The sequence below is a fragment of the Ochotona princeps genome, chromosome 27, assembly GCF_030435755.1.
Source record: "Ochotona princeps isolate mOchPri1 chromosome 27, mOchPri1.hap1, whole genome shotgun sequence".
Lineage (NCBI taxonomy): Eukaryota > Metazoa > Chordata > Mammalia > Lagomorpha > Ochotonidae > Ochotona > Ochotona princeps.
This window is the reverse complement of record NC_080858.1, coordinates 11669335-11686944: the sequence shown is the minus strand read 5'-3', so window position 1 is coordinate 11686944 and position 17610 is coordinate 11669335. Positions and strand designations below refer to the sequence as shown.

Here is a 17610-nt window from a genome sequence, read left to right as displayed (position 1 = left end):
TTTGCCACCAGTTATACTTTTTAGATGCAAAAACTGAAATGTAATATTTCTTGATATGGTGTCATAAAAGCCTTAACAGGACTTACTGAATGACTCAAAAAGATATTTCAAGATGTTTTCCACAAAATGCATTGGCCATTTATTTCTGATTGACTGAAATGTTATTCAGCACTTGTTTTAGTCATTCTACCAGACCTTTCTTTTTCTGATCAAGCATCTAAGCCTGTGTCTAGACCACTGGTTTCTCTTCAGTTCTTTCTTATTCAGCACAAATACACAAACACATAGCATGTGCAGTCCCTTAAGGCACCTGTTAATGAATTACATACACTTTCCTTGACTCCTAGTTTCTTCATTGTCAGTATCATGTCTTTGATGTGACTTTTGTTTCCCTGTAAACCACCTAGTTATTCCCCATGGCGCAACTCCTACCTCAACCACCAAAGAAAGACTTTCGCTGGCATGTTTCAGATACAAGAGAGAAAGGTACCTTCATCTTCATCCTCCATCTGGGCTTTGGCCTCTCTGGAATACATGGCCCTTCGCAGAGTTTTCCTCTCTAGAGTGGTTTGGTCAGCTTCCATGTCCTATAGGAAACAGGCTGCTGTCATTCAAGGTCCTCACAGCCCTAAAAGACATCTGAGCTGCCACTGGATGAGCCACATGTACAAGGGGTTAGTTCTCTTTCAGGCTATCAGACTCACTGCCTGCTACAGAGACCGACAATTCCTGTTGCAAAGACAGTTGTGTGGACAGTACTTCTGTAATCAGAGGTACAAGAAGCACGTGTGTAGGAAATGCTTCAGTCATCAGAGGTAGAAGGGCATGTTGGAGATTAAAGCAGGACGAGGGCTGTGTATCTTGCTTTCTAGTCAAATAAATACATGAATATTTTAAAAATGTGAGTGGTTCTACATTGGTTAAACTTCTGTGAGGTATCCACTATAATGAATTTCTAAACCAGGCTGAAGTCTTTCAAAATCTAAGAGAGCTCTAGAAGGGAAAAGGGAAAAGGACTTCAGTAAGATTTGAAGGCAGGTGGGTAATTTTAAAGAAAACAGACAGAAACAGTATTTGGGTGTCTTACTGTGCAGAAGAAAGCTCCAGAATCAGGAAACAAGGGGCTCTAAAGGTTCATGGAAAAATATAATTGGAAGATAAGTCTATTTTCCTGCAAAAACAGCTATGGAAAATGTGCGTATCTTTTTCATAATAGGCACTTCCATATATTTTTTATCACTCCTCATGCATGAATTTCAATTTTTTCCATTAAAATGCACATTGTCTTTTAATTTCCATGAAGTTTTAGAAGGAACAATGGTGCAGAGAAGGGACAGATGGCCAGAACAGCTCTGTAAGACAAAATGGATGCTGCAGATTTGTCCCGTCTGTGAATGGGAGAAGCACGTGGCTTTCACCAGCCCCTGGTTCTCAGATCCTCGACCCCTGGGCTGACCTCGGGACTGCAGTAACAGGAGGACTGCCATCATAGTGCAGATGAAATCATGTTCTATCGATCAGTCTGGAAAGCTAACCGTCTTCCATCTCCACAGGGAAATGTAACACATTCCAAGCAGTTTGGACCCACCAACTTGGAACCTATGGTAAATTGGTAGCTTCCTGTATTTGCCAACACAAAGAAATTCCAGAAAACCACAGTTTGACTGTTACATCAATACACTAAAAAAACCATGGGTGATCCAACCCTAGGCAGTGGCTTTGGTGGCTTTTTGCTTCATGCACCTTTATTAAGTAAAAATGGCTTCTGAACCAGATGTTTAACAAGAGCATTTCATATTAGTCTTTAATTCTGCCTAGTGATAAGAAAACATTTGTGAAGCAGTGTCTAGATGAAGCCAGCTGTTCCTCCAGGAGACAAAATGAGCCTTGGTAGAGGCAAAGACTGTGTCCTGCCATATTATTCACTAAACAGTAATCTGTCTTCAAAAAACTTCCACAACAGGAGTGAGCATGTGACATAGCAGTGAAGATATCATGCCCTCAGTCTACACCCAAGTGCTGATGGCAAAGTCCTAGTTCCAACTTCTGACTACAGCTTCCCGTTACTGCAGACCCTGGGAGACAGATCTTCGTTCAAGTAACTGGGCTCCTGCTACCCACAGAGAAACTTGCATTGTGTTCTTGGCTCCAGCTCCAGCTCGGGCTCATCCGTGGCAGCACATTGCCTGTCCCCACCCTTCTGTCAATCTTTCCTCGTTCTTTGCCCCTAAAATAAGTCATTTATAATTTTTAGACAATTTTTGTACGGTATTCCAGTGGACTCACTCCCATGGTATGAATTCCCTGGATGCAGGTACATTTGAGTACCTTCCTTGTGTTAGGTGTTAGTAACCCCTTTCATCTTCAGAAATGAGTGACCACAGGTGCTGGATTCATTCTGATTTCTTTTGGCTCCATGCCACCTCACAACTGACTTACCCTGTCCATACCCCAAGTTACTCCCTATCTTCCTCCACTGATTTATAACCCTGTAAATGTGTCTTTAATTATGGAACTATGCTATCTCAAGTGATCACTTCATTTCTAAATACAATTTAATGGACTTTCTTCCTGGCTTGCTTAACATTATTACTATAATATCGGGCCAACAGCTCTCATTTTTTTCCAGATTTTCTTTCCAAAGTAAACCATAAATTATCCCATTCCTTAAGCTTACATCATATTCTTTTGTCCCAGGCATTTAGATCACTGAAAAAAATGTCATTTGGAGCCCTCCCCATAAAGTTTATAATCAAGCTTCCCACAACACAATTCCTAAGTGGGTACTTGCTGAACATACCTTGTAATATTTTTCTTGACAAATAGCGTCATCGTAATAGTTACTGCTATGATTTGTTGTATGCTACTCATGGAATTACATGTACTTATACATTTTTCTTCTCTGCGTGGCTAGCTTTTTAAGATCTGCAGCAAACCACAGAAGAGACAGACATTCCTGGATTTGCTTGGCTTCATGATCTTTCTCTCCCTATGGAAACATAGATCCTTTACTATCTTTCTACAGTAATACATTTTAATCTCCTAGATTTATTTTTTAGAAATTTGCTGACACAAGTGTTTCATTTTATAATGTTTTGTTTTTTTCCTGGCCATGAATATCAAATGCTAGTCTCTCCCTTCTCTGAACTCAAGAGCAAACATTTCGAAAACGTGTGAATTTCATTTCTTAACCAAAGGTCATACTCACTCCAGTCTCTAGCTCGGTTATCACCTCATTCAATTCCATTCCAGTGGGATGACACTAGATAGAGACCTGAGCTTACCTCCCATGTGGCACCATTTAGTATAGGTGCTGGGCACCTTCAGTGAAAACTGAGGTGACTTCAATAACTTTTTCTCAAGGCTCAGTGTACTCATCTGTAAACACGGCATTTCTTTTTTCTTTTTTTACTTCTTTCTCAAGAGCTTTGGGAAAACCAAATGAGGAAAAAAAAGGCCATGTGCTTGAAAACAGCTAAACAATATGAAAGTTTATTTTTAGTTCTTTCTGGTTTCTTTCTTCCCTCTAACAATTTGACACATGACTTCCTACTGCACAACCACTGCTTTTCCTTTCACAGTTCATTTGACACTTGTCTTGCTCAGGACTTAGTGTTATGTAGGTGATGAGTGATAATATTCTCATATTACTAATGAGAAAAATAAGTTAGAAATAAGCAAAGATACAGAAATGTCATGCTTCAGCTGATAGCTTGTCCAAATTTTAAATGAACAAATTATTACAGTATAGCCCAGATGGTCAAATTCAATTAAGAATGCTGTAAAAACCTGAGATATTCATCTGAAAGATGGCATTGGAATTCTAGATTTCAAGAAGCTTGTTCTTTGGTGACACAGCAAAGCACGATTGTTCTTGACTGCAGATGAGACTCATACTGCTAAGCACTAAATGTGAAACTTTAAAAGCATTCTTGGTATTTACACAATGTTGGATCTGCTGGACCACGAACACTCACCTTCTCCAGTTCTTGATCCTGACGGTTCATAAGTGTTTTCCAGTGTTCGTACAGCTCGACATCTTTGGTCTGAATGTCCTTCAAAGTCCCTTCTCTGAGTACACTTCCATCCTTCATGGCAATGATCTAGGAAAAGCACCTTTTAGCAGACCTGAGCAAACAGTCTTAATTAGCCAAAGGAATCACCTTTATTTTAGAAAGCAGAGGACAATAAAAATATGGAGGAAGGGAGGAAGGCAATATTATGTTCTTAGGAATGGGTCTACAAATCACTTTGTTAAACATAAGAAACAAAATTATTAGGGACAATAACGTAAGTAGAAGTCAATGTATGACTACAGATGAATATGAGAACCAAAACTATTTAGACTTGATGTTGAGAGTGGAGGAATCACTACGTGTTTGTTAATGTATTGCATAAGTAAATATTATGAAGCACCTATGCAACAATATTTCAAAAGGGAGGCCCGGAGCTCTTCTCTAAACTCACCCAGTCAGCATGGGTCAGATACTGCAGCTTATGAGTCACTAGAACAAGAGTTCTCTTGTCATCCTGGAGAAATTTCAGAATGCCCTCCTGCATGAGGTGATCGCTCAGGTGGATGTCTAGAGCAGAGAAAGGATCGTCCTGCAGTCAGGGAAGAAAGGAGGTGTTTCCCACGGCTCACGGCACTCCTCTCAGGGCGATGCACAACTCTCCCCCAACTTATATCCTAGAAAAGGGCACTGACCCACAAATGAATTCTTCCTTCTACTTCAAACATTATTTGATAATCCAATAACTATTCTGGCTGGTTTGATTTCTTGGAGTATCTTTAAGCTCACACACCAACATTACTCAGCAGGCCATACCAACAGACCAGACTAATGAAAAGTTCACTGGAGTAGTTGAAGCCCAGATAACAAAAACAGACCCAGAAAGTGTTCTCAGGACTGAGTGAGGCAAACATACAGAGTGTTTCTGCAGAATACCAGATACATAATGGATACTATATGAATGTTAACAATGTTATTACCTCTAAAATAACATACTTTAGATCAAACTGATGCCAAATATGTTGAGAAGAAATAAAATATTATGTACCAAGAGATTAATAAATTGAGAAGATGATCTAGGAAATTATATTGACTTTTTAGTGATATTATCTATAGGTTTTTATATTCTATTTTTTATTTCCGTTTTATATATTTTATTTCTCTAATGTCAAATCTGAGAGTAATTCAAGACATACACAGAAAAGGAATTAGAAGAGGCTTATTTTGCTGCAAAAAATCTTGAAATGCATGCATGGGAGGGGCCTTCAAAAAGTTACTGGAAATGTGTATTGTGAGAGAACTGCACAGATTTCAACATTTTCTTGCACCAGAATTAAACCTCTTTGAATCCCATTTTCCATGAACTGTTCGAAGTACCCTTAAGAAGCATCACATAAAATGTGGGGATTCTGAAAAGAAAAAAACAAACCGGGAACTATTCAAGAAAAGTGAATCTGGAATGTTTACTCAAAATAATTAGAAAGCAAACGATCTGTGTGGAAGACGGGGCAGCAGCGAATTTCCTGCCAGAAACACCAGGAAAAGCAAGGAGTGAGAGAAACTAAGGGATTGTTGAAGGGACAAAGTTGGATATTAGGAATACATGGTTGGGGCCTGATGCGGTAGTCTAGTGGCTAAAGTCCTCACCTTGCATGCACCAGGATCCCATATGGGTTTTGGTTTGTCTCCTGGATGCCCCATTTCCCTTTCAGCTCCCTAGTTGTGGCCTGGGAAAGCAGTGGAGGACAGCACAAAGCTTTGGGACCCTGTACCCTCTTGCGGGACCTGGAAGAAGCTCCTGGTTCCGGCTTCAGATCAGCTCAGCTCCAGCATTTGGAGCCACTTAGGGAGTGAACCAGTGGATGGAGGATCTTTCTGCCTCTCCTTCTCTCTGTAAATTTGCCTTTCCAATAAAAATAAATCTTTTTTTCAAAAAGGAACACATGATTGGTATAATTTGTGCTACTGACTTTTACCAAAATGCTTTTAAAAACAAAGACATACTTACAGTTATCTCATTTATTCAAACTATTTAAATGAGTTATTTGGGATAATAGTTTACAAAGTGATTTCCACTATATATACACCAACACATGCACATACATACTCGTGTGTGTGAATTGAAAATATAATGAAGCAAAAGAGGCTTAAGCTATACTTATTCTGATTATCTTGAATTTTCTATCAGCGGCATAGGAGGTATTTCAGAATCATTCAAACCCCCGGGTCATGTTAGTAAGCATCAAATAGCTCTGAAATGTTCCAAGCAGTGGGAAGTGTAAGGCACGCAGCTGGCTATCCGCTGGACGGTAGGCTGCTTTTCTTGGATAGTCACAGAGTCACAGCCACTGGTTCCTTACTAGTCAATCATTGTTTTAATAACAATAACAAATTATCATAAAGTTGAACCTTTAATTGTAGACAAATGTTAGTAAATTCTTCTAAAATGTAGAATTTCTTTTCACACTCAAGTTATGATGGAAATCTGGAATAACTTAAAAATCTAAGACAAAGTATCAACATACAGTGATGTGGAATATAAAGTAACATTTCCATAGAAGTGAAAAAAAATCAATGATAAGGATTAAACTAGCAATGCTGCCTGTACTTTCACTTGCGATAATGCAACAGCAAAGCAATTAGCCAGATTCAGCTTACAGTAAACCACCGGCTTTGTAAAATCAGGCCAGTATCGCAAGCGTAGCCTGGTTACTTTGGAAACCCTTTGAAAACAATTCTTCTATACTTAATTTGCTTTAGTTTTTATTTTAACCATTAAAGGATGTTGTTTATCAAATGCTTTTTCTCCATCTATTGAGACACTGAAATAGTTTTTACTTTTCAATTTACTGATGTGATGTATCCTATGTTTTGCATATATTAACCCTTCCCTACATCCCTGGGATGAATCCCATTTGTTCCAGGTAGTTTTTTTTTTTTTTCACATGTTGTATATGCACTTAGCTAACATTTGATCTCTGCATCTGTATTTACCAGAGATATTGGAGTATCCAGATACTATATGACAAAACACAGCCATAATCATGCTGAATAGAAAAAATTACAAGCATTTCCACTAAATACAGAACTAGAGAAGAATGTCCATTCAATCACTATTTGATATACTTCTGGAAGTTTCAGCTAGGGAAGAGATAGGAATCACAGATGTTTGCAAATGACATGATCCTAGTGAATCATAGTGGAACCCCAAAAGTTCCATTAAGATGTTACCAGAAAACGTGAATTTAGCAAAGTCCCTGGAAGTAAAAACAACACATAAAAATCAGTAGCCTTTTTATGCACAATACCATAGTTGAGAAAAAACTTGTAATATCAGTGCCATTTTTAATAGCTACAAAAGTTTAAATACCTTGGGATACATTTAACCAATCCATGAAATGTATAACAATGTAAATCATAAAAATAGTAAGAATATATTAAAAGAAGACACACAGATTTAAAAAAAAAACTTGCAAAGGGGCTGTTGCTCTGGCATGTGGGCTAAACCACTGCCTGTGGTGCTTCTATATGGGCACCAGTTCGAGTCCTTGTACAAATTTCCAATCCAATTCCCTGGCAATATGCCCAGCAATGGAAGATGGCCCAATGGCTTAGGTCCCTGTACCAACTAGGAGACCCAGAAGAAACTCCTGGTTCTGGTTTCAGCCTGGCCTAGCCTTCAATATTGCAGCTGTTTGGAGAGAGAACCACTCTGTAACTACTGAATGATGCTAAAATCCATATGGAAACACAAGAGAACCCACATAGGTAGAGCTATCTTACACAACAAAATCAAACTTAAATCGTAACAATTCCAGATTTCCAGATTACTACAGGGCAAACAAACGAACCAGGCACTACACAGAAAAAGACCTGTGGAATGACAGAAGAGATTAGAGACTCCAGAAATCAATCTCTATATCAACAACGAATTAATCTTTGCCAAACCGGATAAATTCACACCCTGGAGAAGGCAAACCCTCTTGTATAAACAGTATTGAGAACATTGAATCTCCACCCGCAGAAGAAACAAACAAAACCCCTACATTATACCTTCCATGAAAATTAACTCACAGTGGATCAAGGAACTGAAACCTAAGACCTGGAGCCATCAAATTACTACAGGAAAATACACTGGAAAGACTTCTTGGATAAGACTCCAGGAGAAAAGGCAAATAAAGAGAAAACAGACAAAAGGGATCAACTCAAGCTCAGAAGTTTCTGCGCTACAAAGGAAACACACAACAAAGAGGCAATCAACAGAAGAGAACACACTTGCAAACTATACATCTGATAAAGGATGACTATCCAAAAGTAAATCTAGAGCTCAACAACAACGAATTCAGCTAGGAAATCTGCAGAGGAAATGGACAGCTTCACAGGATGCAAAGCAAACGACCAACAGACACATGAAAAAAGGCTTGGGATCACTAGCCATCAGAGAAGTGCAAATATCTACCACAGTGAGCTTCCACCTTATTCCAGTTACAACAGCTATCAACTGAATAAAGAAAGGTGCTAGTGAGGATGGTGGGGGAAAAGGTGTCCTTCTCCACTGTTGGTGGGAATGTAAACTACTAAACCATTACGGAAGACAACATGGAGACTCTAAAATAAAACGGAGTTCTAAAATAGATCTACCATATGACCCAGCCATCCCGCACTCAGGGTTTTACCCGTAGGGAATGAAATCAGCACATAAGTGGGGTATCTGTACCTCCATGTTTATAACAATTCAATTTACAACAACCAAGATATGGAATGAACCTACATGTCTATCAACTAATAGTTGGATAAAGAAAATGTGTTATATAAACAGAGAGAGAGAAAGAAAGAAATATGAGGATGATACCTAGCCATAAAAAAATGAAATCCTGTCTTCTGCATCAAAATGGATACATCCAGAGACTATTATGCTTAGTTTATTTTACTTTAGTTTATTTATAGACCCAAAGGAACAACTGTCATGTTTCCTCTGATTACTAGAAATGTAACATTTACGACTCAAATTGGTATCCTGAGATACTATTATGATTTAAAATCCTCATCTATACTCTGGTTGAACAGCGGCGGGCTTTCTCTTTTATAGTTGTTGAATTCCTTATTTAATAGAGTTTTAGACCTGTGGTCATGGAGTAAATTCACAGTATGTCCTTGTAAATATCAAGAGAGTTAAATGAACAAAGGAACAAAATGAGTGAAGAGTGGGGGAATGTGGGAAGTATCATGGACTCCAATTGTGTATATGAAATACATGGTTTAGCTAGGGCTCCATAAAACCCTGACTGTATTATAAGATAGTAAGGCACAATAAAAAATTTATTACTCTGTAAACTGAGGGACATAAATTGCAGCCATATCCATTCCGTTCCCCTGGGCATTGTTTCAGACTCAGCTACATGTGTTTTTGGAAATAACTGCTTATTAATATATAAACTATATACATGGTGCAATCTTACAGATGCTATGATGTTTCCAAATTAATAAATATTCTTGATACATCATTAAGATATTTTTGTATGGTTTTAATAGTGGGTTAAGGCTAGAAAAATAAAGTAAATTTAGAGTGAAATGTAAAGCCATACAAGTAATAATGTACCCAAGCAAAAGCCTTAAAAATCCATCACAGGGTGGCACAGTGGCCTAGCAGCTGAAGTCCTCGCCTTGAATGTGCCGGGATCCCATATGGGCGCCGGTTCTAATCCCGGTGGCCCCGTTTCCCATCCAGCTCCCTGCTTGTGGCCTGGGAAAGCAGTCGAGGATGGTCCAGAGCCTTGGGACCCTGCACCAGTGTGGGAGACCCGGAAGAACTCCTGGCTCCTGGCTTCAGATCGGCACATTTCCGGCCGTTGCGGCTCACTTGGGGAGTGAATCATTCAAGGAAGATCTTCCTCTCTGTCTCTCCTCCTCTCTGTACATCTCACTTTACAATTAAAAAAATCCATCACAATAGCACCATCTTCCTTTATTTCTTCTACACCAAGTGTAAAAGACAGACACTGGAGACATTAAACGGGTGGAAGGTTGGAGGAAGGAAGAAAGGAAACGCAAAAAGTAGGAAACAGTAGCATTGAGGGTAAAGCCATCACCTTCAAGGGGGCATTCCCTGGAGGGAGGGAGGGAGGGAGGGAGGGAGGAAGGAAAAAACGAGCAAACTCAACTAAGCAAGCACTTAGTGCACCTCAGCCTCTTGGACACTAGTCTGGAGTCCTGACTCTCAACTTCATACGTCGATCTACTACTGTTATGAACAATAAGCATTTGTCCACCCCACCAATGGTCTAGTATACCACATTAAAATATGTTCTTGAATCTGTCGACTTTCTAGGGACTCATTTGTTCAAAAGTAAAAGTAAAATGAAATGAAATAGAAGGTAATTTTCTCACCAAGAAGACAATATTGGTGTTTTGATAGAGAGCTCGTGCCACACAGATCCTCTGTCTCTGTCCCCCACTCAGATTGATGCCCTAAGGGAGAAGACAACATGTTTTCCATCAGTAAATGATCTGTTCATAAAAATTAGCTGTGAATACCTACACCTCCTTAAAAGTGGGATAGTGATTTATTAATTGTGATAGCAGAGAATAGAGCGATTAATTGGTCAGTATTCTAATTATACCAAGAGAGCTTTGGCTGATAACACTTCAGTGATACAGAGCTCTGCTGTGCCAAAGCATTCAGAAAAACACTTGGTGAGTGCTGTACAGCTGAGAGCACCGGCAAGAATCCCAGCTTCCTGAACTGTGTGCAGTTTACTTAATCCAAACCTCGGAGATCTTGCGTTTGAAGGTATGTGGTACAGAACTGTGCACAGCATTCTCATGACTTACTAATTTTATAGACACTAGCATTTCTTGAGTATTGAGTATGTCTAACTTTATTCAATGGCTTTAAGTTTCTCCTCTCCTTTATTCTTTGCAGCAGCTTCAACATCCAGCTATTCTTATTTTACATATGTGCACACTGGGGCTCAGAGGAGTTAAGCTCATCCTCTTAAACTCTACTACACTGCAACAAAAAAATAGGAATTAAGAACAAGGTCTACATGGAGCCCATGTGTGGTGCAGTGATTGAGTCACTGTTTGAGAGTCCCACATTCCACACTGGGGTGCCTGGTTCAAGTCCTGGCTGTACTGTGCCCGCAAGCAGAGGTCAAATGTGTGGGTCCCTGCCACCTACATGGGACAATGACAGTGTTCCACGATCCTGGGTTGGTCCCAGCACAGCTCTGGCTATTGGGTTATTTGGGAAGTGAACCAATAGATGGAAGATTCCTCCCTTCCTTTTTTTCTTCCCTCTTTCCCTCCTTCTTTCTCTGCCTTTAGAATAAAATAAAAACAGTTTTAGAAAAAAAATAGAAGCTATGGAGTGTCTCTTCCTGGTTGCACCACTGACTCTGCAGTTTCTCATGTTTGTTAGCTTGTTGCAGTCCTAGTTCCCTTGGTTGTAATATACAGATAGTAAGAGCAACAAAAATTCATTTGCAGTAACACCCATAATAATAACACTTATAATGATGCTTATAATAGTTTATTGTGCAAGGAGATAATGCATATGTTGCTCTTACCACCTATTAGGGTTAAAAATTATAGCCAACATTTTAACAAAGATCACAGGGATATCCATATATCTATAAATACATATATTCAAGCTGGGCAGAGTAGTGTGGCATCAGTATAAAACTTGCCTACATAAAGAAAAAAAGAATCCCTCAGGAATAACACGTAGGTGCTGACAGGAGTGGCAGAAGCTGTCAGAAGCGATGTCCATTTCCAACGCAATTACAGTAAGCACAGTCACATGACAACAAAGTCAGGGACTGTACTTGACTTTTCCTGAGAACTCCTGAATGACAAGACATTGTTAAATAGACAGGGGTTATTCAATAAATGTTTAAGTAAGAGTGGCAGCAAAGGTCTCTAGTCTAAATGCTTCTGGAACTTGACCCTATCCACAGTCTGCAGCCATGAAGATCAAGGATTTTCTAAGACCACCGACCACAGACTTTCTTAATCTGTGTGCACTGTTCAATTAAAAGTAAATACAGCTTACCCGCTCTCCAATTTCAGTTTGGTCTCCAAATGGTAATAAATCAATGTCTGGTTGCAAAGAACAGGCATCCGTGACAGCTTTGTACCTTTGGGAGAAATGATTTTGAATGTTTAGATAGCTATTAAGACACTATCTATAAACAGAGCAGACTCAGCATTTTGGAAGCCAAAATATGTTGTCTGGCATCTTTAAAATACAATGCTACAAATACAGATACAAAGATACATAGGTATTAGTTCCCAATCGTCTCACGATAAGAATAATAATGATATGAGGGGATGTTAATTTAGACATTCTACTGTGTGTACTGTTTGAGACAGTATGTTATACATATAAATGTGTACAATTTTATCTTTGAGTTTATGTTATGAAAAATGCTCATATGTGGGACAGAGCACTGATACAAATACATCATCAAGAATGCCTTTGTACCTGACAACCTCTTAACAGGAGGTCATGTGCGTGGAGCAGGGGAGCACTCCAGAGTGGAGCAGGTGGTAAGGAGGAAGCTTGGATCCCAACCATGAAGACTCCCAGACCTTCACCACAAACTATTAATACGAGCAACAAGGACTATATCCCAACTGCCAAGGAGGCCACAGGGAATTGGATGCCCTCGGAGGCCGAGTACTCTGAGGTCACCCACCCCCAACCGGAGCTTCCACAGGGGATGGAAGAAGTCCAAACACTACCGTGCAGAAACCAACATCATCGGAAAGACAACCAGAAGCCCTGAGTGGTCTGCAGAAACAGAAGAACAATAAACGTCCTTTGGGACCAGGGAGGAGAGCTTTCTCTGGTCCGAGCCTGGCTCCACCTCTGGACCCCTCCTCCCTCGCAATGACCATCGGGATCGCTTCGAAAACCCCTCACAGCAAACAAACAATCATACAAACTAAAAAAAAAAAAAAACCTAAAATAAATAAACAACAGAAAGTAGAACTTGAAATCTGACAGGAAAGAGCTGGCATGGATTGGCTCATGCCTCGCTGGGTGGGTCACAAAGATTAGTTTTACTCCTCACCATGGTGTTGGGGATTTTCCTGCACACCCCCCCCCCAAAAAAAAATGTTCTGCACCTAAAATGTTGACATATATCTTGTTAGAGTTACAAGCCAGTCTGGATTATCCTAAAATCTGTCAAGATCAGCAAAATTTTACTTCAACACAACAACTGGCTAAATACTAAGATGAAATGGACACGAAACAGCTGAATGGTGCCTTATGGCCATTTTAAGGTATAGAGCAGCCGGTCCTGTATATGAACTAAAATTGAAATGTCAATGAGCTAATCATAGATTGTGGCTAGGACTTGTTTTCCTTTTTTTTTTTTTTTTTTTTTTATTTATTTTTTTTCTTTTTAATACACTGGTTACTCAAAACCATGTCAACTCCATAACATTGCAAATTGCTGTTGATGTTATATTGGGACTCTTAATTGACTGTGATGATATTCTGCCAGCTCAAACTTCAGACCAGAAAAGGTCTCCCCAAGAAACTGTTCAACCAATCTGGACAATAAGTAGCTGGACTCTATGCTTGGTATATGTTTGCAATGAAAGAATCTTGATTGAATTTGAACTGTAATACTGCATCAAGGTGGAGGAATCCACCGGGGGGAGGGGAGGGGGAGGGAGGGGGGGATTCCCAGAGCCTATGAAACTGTTACATAATGCAAAATAATTAACAATAAAAAAAAAAAAAAAAAGAATGCCTTTGTAGGCACTCTCACTGGATGTTGAGAGTTCTCGTAAAATACAGAGGAAACAAAGTGTGACTATGCAGAGAAGCATCCAGAAAGGTAAAGGGTAATTCTGCAGGGACAAAAATGAGGAAAGGGAGCGTATGAAACCCTAAGAGGTCAAACAACTTCCCAATGTATATGAAGGGCCACAGTAGGTTCATTACGGTTCAGGAATTCGATAGCTATCCTTGCTCCCCACCACGCAGGGTGGCCGTAGGGAGGAAGGAGAGAGGGTGATGTAGATGGACAGTGCTCGTTAATCAAGGCTGGCATGGACCGTGGGAACACTGAAGGACCAGCGAGGGAAGCACAGGGATTGGAGAGAATGGGAAGAAATGCCAAATGGTTCTGCTTTCTTTGCCACGTCATCTCAAAATACTCCAGGTATTCTTGACTCTTCCCTCTTCTCCACCTCTGCCCATGTTTGTCCATTTCTATTCTGGACCATTTCCTTTCTCAGTGTTCTTTCACGTTTCTACCATCATCCCCAAGTGCCAGCAGCAAACTCCACATGCCTGGATTACTCCAGGACACTCCTAAAGGTCTTCCTGGTTCCAACTCAGAATAAACTGTCAGATGTCACTTCCAGATCAGGCACTGCATTCACCTGGCTGTGCTGTCCTAAAATGCACTCAGTTACATCCTACTGACTTTGAGCCCCACTCCCAACCCTGATCTCACCCTTCCAATTCCCCTGTCTGCCTGTGCCCAGTGCCAGAAAATCCCATACGATCTGGGTTCTTTATCCCCTATTACGTATTTCATCCTTTCTCTGCCTTCCCAAGCTGCTCCCATTTGCCAAACGCTCCTGACCTCTCAGGATCCAGCAGAGGGTCTTCAGAAACATTCTGACAAGAATGGCTCACGGAATGGTATCACCTTCGGAGTTCCAGGATGGTGAAGATGGTTGAGGGGGAGAATGTGACTCCTCACCACTGGAACCTTCAGATTCTTCTATAACTCCTCTAGTTTTTCCTTGTTTATCTGCATACCAACAACCTGACCAGAGTTTCCCCCTTCCACATATATTCCAAACACATATGTGATGAGTCTTTTAAAAACTGACACATGGAAAACAGGAATGTTTGAAAAATATTCATAGATTTCTTCTTTTTGGTACCAAAGTAAACCTATCTTTTAACTTCATTTTTCCATGAACTTCTAAAGTACCTTCCATTCACACTGAAGTTGCTGCTATTTATTCCTCGTGTTCAAATTGTTCCCAGTAACTGTATCGGATACAGTTTCATTAAAGTTTAATGAAACTTCTTTTTAATGAAACTTCTTTTTAGTTTCTCAAAAACCCTCAGTGGGGGCCAGCACCTAACACAGGGTTTAAAAGATCATATAAGAAATGCCTGGGTTTGGGCCCGGTGGCATGGCCTAGCGGTTAAATCCTCGCCTTGAACGCGCCGGGATCCCATATGGGCGCCGGTTCTATTCCCGGCAGCTCCACTTCCCATCCAGCTCCCTGCTTGTGGCCTGGGAGAGCAGTTGAGGACGGCCCAAAGCTTTGGGACCCTGCACCCATGTGGGAGACCTGGCGAGGTTCCTGGTTCCTGGCTTCGGATCGGCGCAGCACTGGCCGTTGCGGCTCACCTGGGGAGTGAATCTTCGGATGGAAGATCTTCCTCTCTGTCTCTCCTCCTCTCTGTATATCTTACTTTGTAATAAAGTAAATAAATCTTACAAAAAAAGAAATGCCTGGGTTCAATACCCAGATGTAGCTCCTGAATCAGACCAGGAGAGGTAAAAATGATGGTATATGGAGTTCCTGCCACTCATGTGGGAGACCTGGCTTGAGTTCTGGCTCTGAGCATGGGAGAGCCACATTGCAGACACTTGGGTACTGATCCAGAGAACAGGTGTTCCATTTGGCTTTCTTTTCCTGTTTCTCACAACATCATAAAACAAAAACAACAAAAGCCCCTTGGTCATACAGCAAAGAGTGGGGGTGATCAGGGAAGAAGGCTGTGAATGTCGATTCCAGAAACAACGGATCAGAACCAGGAATCAAAAACAGTTGACATTTCAATTTCAGATCTTATATGCCTAGAATTACCTCTGCTTGTTGAAAGGACTTCCAAAGGTGATATTTTCTTCTACTGTGGCATTTAGTAACCAGGGTTTTTGGGCAGCATAGGCCACCGAATACCTGCTCCTACTGTAGAAAGAAAAAAAATACACTGGAGTTAGGCAAAATTACTGTGCTAGGCAGGTGCTTTAATGTGACTATGGAAAATCACAGTTGCTGAAGTATCTCAAATAGAGAAATAGAAAACTTCTAAAAGGGAAAAGATTAAAAACAGCTAATCCAATTCTGAAATGGTTATGTATGTCACTTGAATGGGAGGGATTAGAATTTCATCAAACTGTCATACAATGTATAAAATTCAATTTTGTTAGGCCAAAAAAATGTTTTAAATGCTGAACTGCTGATAAAAATTTCCCCTTAAAAGTTATTGTAACCTTAAAAACATGTTAAATATGAATAACAACTTCCTCTTCATAGCCTCAGATATTTTATACCTGTATAGTCACTTTATGAAACTCTGATTTTTATACACATATCTTAAGGATGTTGATAAAATAATTACATTATGCATTTGTGGCATAATTAATATTTTAAAATTTAGATATTGCTGATATCTTTAGATAACATAGATGACTATATAGTAACATCTATAGAAATATATTTCTAGATAATGTGTTTATATTCATATATAATCTACAAATATATTGAAACAGAAAAGTCTATACCAATAATGAAACTACACATTTAGATTACCCTTCTCAATTCTTTGGGCTTGAAATTTTTCCCAGATATCTACACATCATACCACTACTTGCAACGATTAGGAAAATATATGTAAGCTAAAGACACAGAATATTATGGAGTCATGGGCCAGGGAGTGGTAAGGTCAGCGTAGAAGTCAAATTTCCGCAGTTAGTTCATGATTGGTAAGTACTCATTAAGAACTAAGGTTAAAGATGTAGGTTATGAAAGGGAGCTGTTAAAAACGCGCAATGATGATCTTGAAACGTTATGTCCCGGGAGTTTATGAGACACGGTAACAGAGCAATGCAAGTCATTTGTTGGGTCATCAGACTGCAGTACACCAGTGGCTCCCAGCCTCCTGGCAGTGCTGCTTCATGTGTGTGGTTTTGTGGATTCATTTTGCTTTTCTTTCTTAGTAAAGTACTTAGTTCTCCATCCCTATTTCCCCGTCATTATCAAGCTTACATTGAACAGAGAAGAATTCCTCAAAAAGTTTGTGGAAAAATATAGAACTCAAACATAAATTTATTTTGGTACAATAAAAACTTAGAATCCATGCAATGTTTTTTTTTCATAATAAAAAATTTGCACTATCTTTTTAAAAGAACCCTATAAGTATAATATATCACTTTTAATTTTTATATTAAGGAATCACCAACTTTGATTCCTAAATTGGGCCAACTTGAGATATGTGTGACTCATGGTAGTTGACCCCACTGAGCAACTTTGTTTGGCAAATCATTTTTCCAGCAGCCTGCAAAGGTTGTGAACCACTGCTATGGGGAATATGCTAACACAGTTTAATTAAAAAGCGAACATCACGAGTATGAACAAAATGACCAAGAGTAAGATTAAAGTCTGGAGGTAAAGAAGTTATTCTGATTAAGCTCTGGTTAAAATAGAAATAATACCTTCTGGTTGCTTCAAAAGAAGGCTCAGATTCATTTACACTGCAAGTATGGCAAACAATGCTCATTAATTATGAATAATAAATATGGAATGAGTGTGCAAACATATTAAG

The 17610-nt window shown here is 39.6% G+C and overlaps 1 protein-coding gene across 12 annotated transcripts in view; it reads right to left on the bottom strand.

Moving 5' to 3' along the window:
• Positions 1-17610, bottom strand: part of ABCC9 (ATP binding cassette subfamily C member 9) — a 113077-nt gene that overhangs the window by 37541 nt on the left and 57926 nt on the right. For 7 of the 12 annotated variants that reach the window (XR_009244318.1, XM_058655948.1, XM_058655947.1 and 4 more), the window contains 7 exons: positions 17501-17539; positions 15873-15974; positions 12067-12151; positions 10401-10481; positions 4468-4605; positions 3978-4103; positions 491-587 (listed from right to left, as the gene is read on the bottom strand). Coding sequence is in view for 10 of the 12 variants with exons in the window: in XM_058655948.1 (XP_058511931.1) it covers positions 491-587; positions 3978-4103; positions 4468-4605; positions 10401-10481; positions 12067-12151; positions 15873-15974; positions 17501-17539 (668 nt within the window). In the remaining 2 variants the exon portion in view is untranslated. Of the gene's footprint in view, positions 1-490; positions 588-2800; positions 2936-3977; positions 4104-4467; positions 4606-10400; positions 10482-12066; positions 12152-14566; positions 14647-15872; positions 15975-17500; positions 17540-17610 lie in introns of those variants that run through there. The other 5 variants (XR_009244319.1, XM_058655950.1, XM_058655954.1 and 2 more) reach the window with 4 other exon arrangements.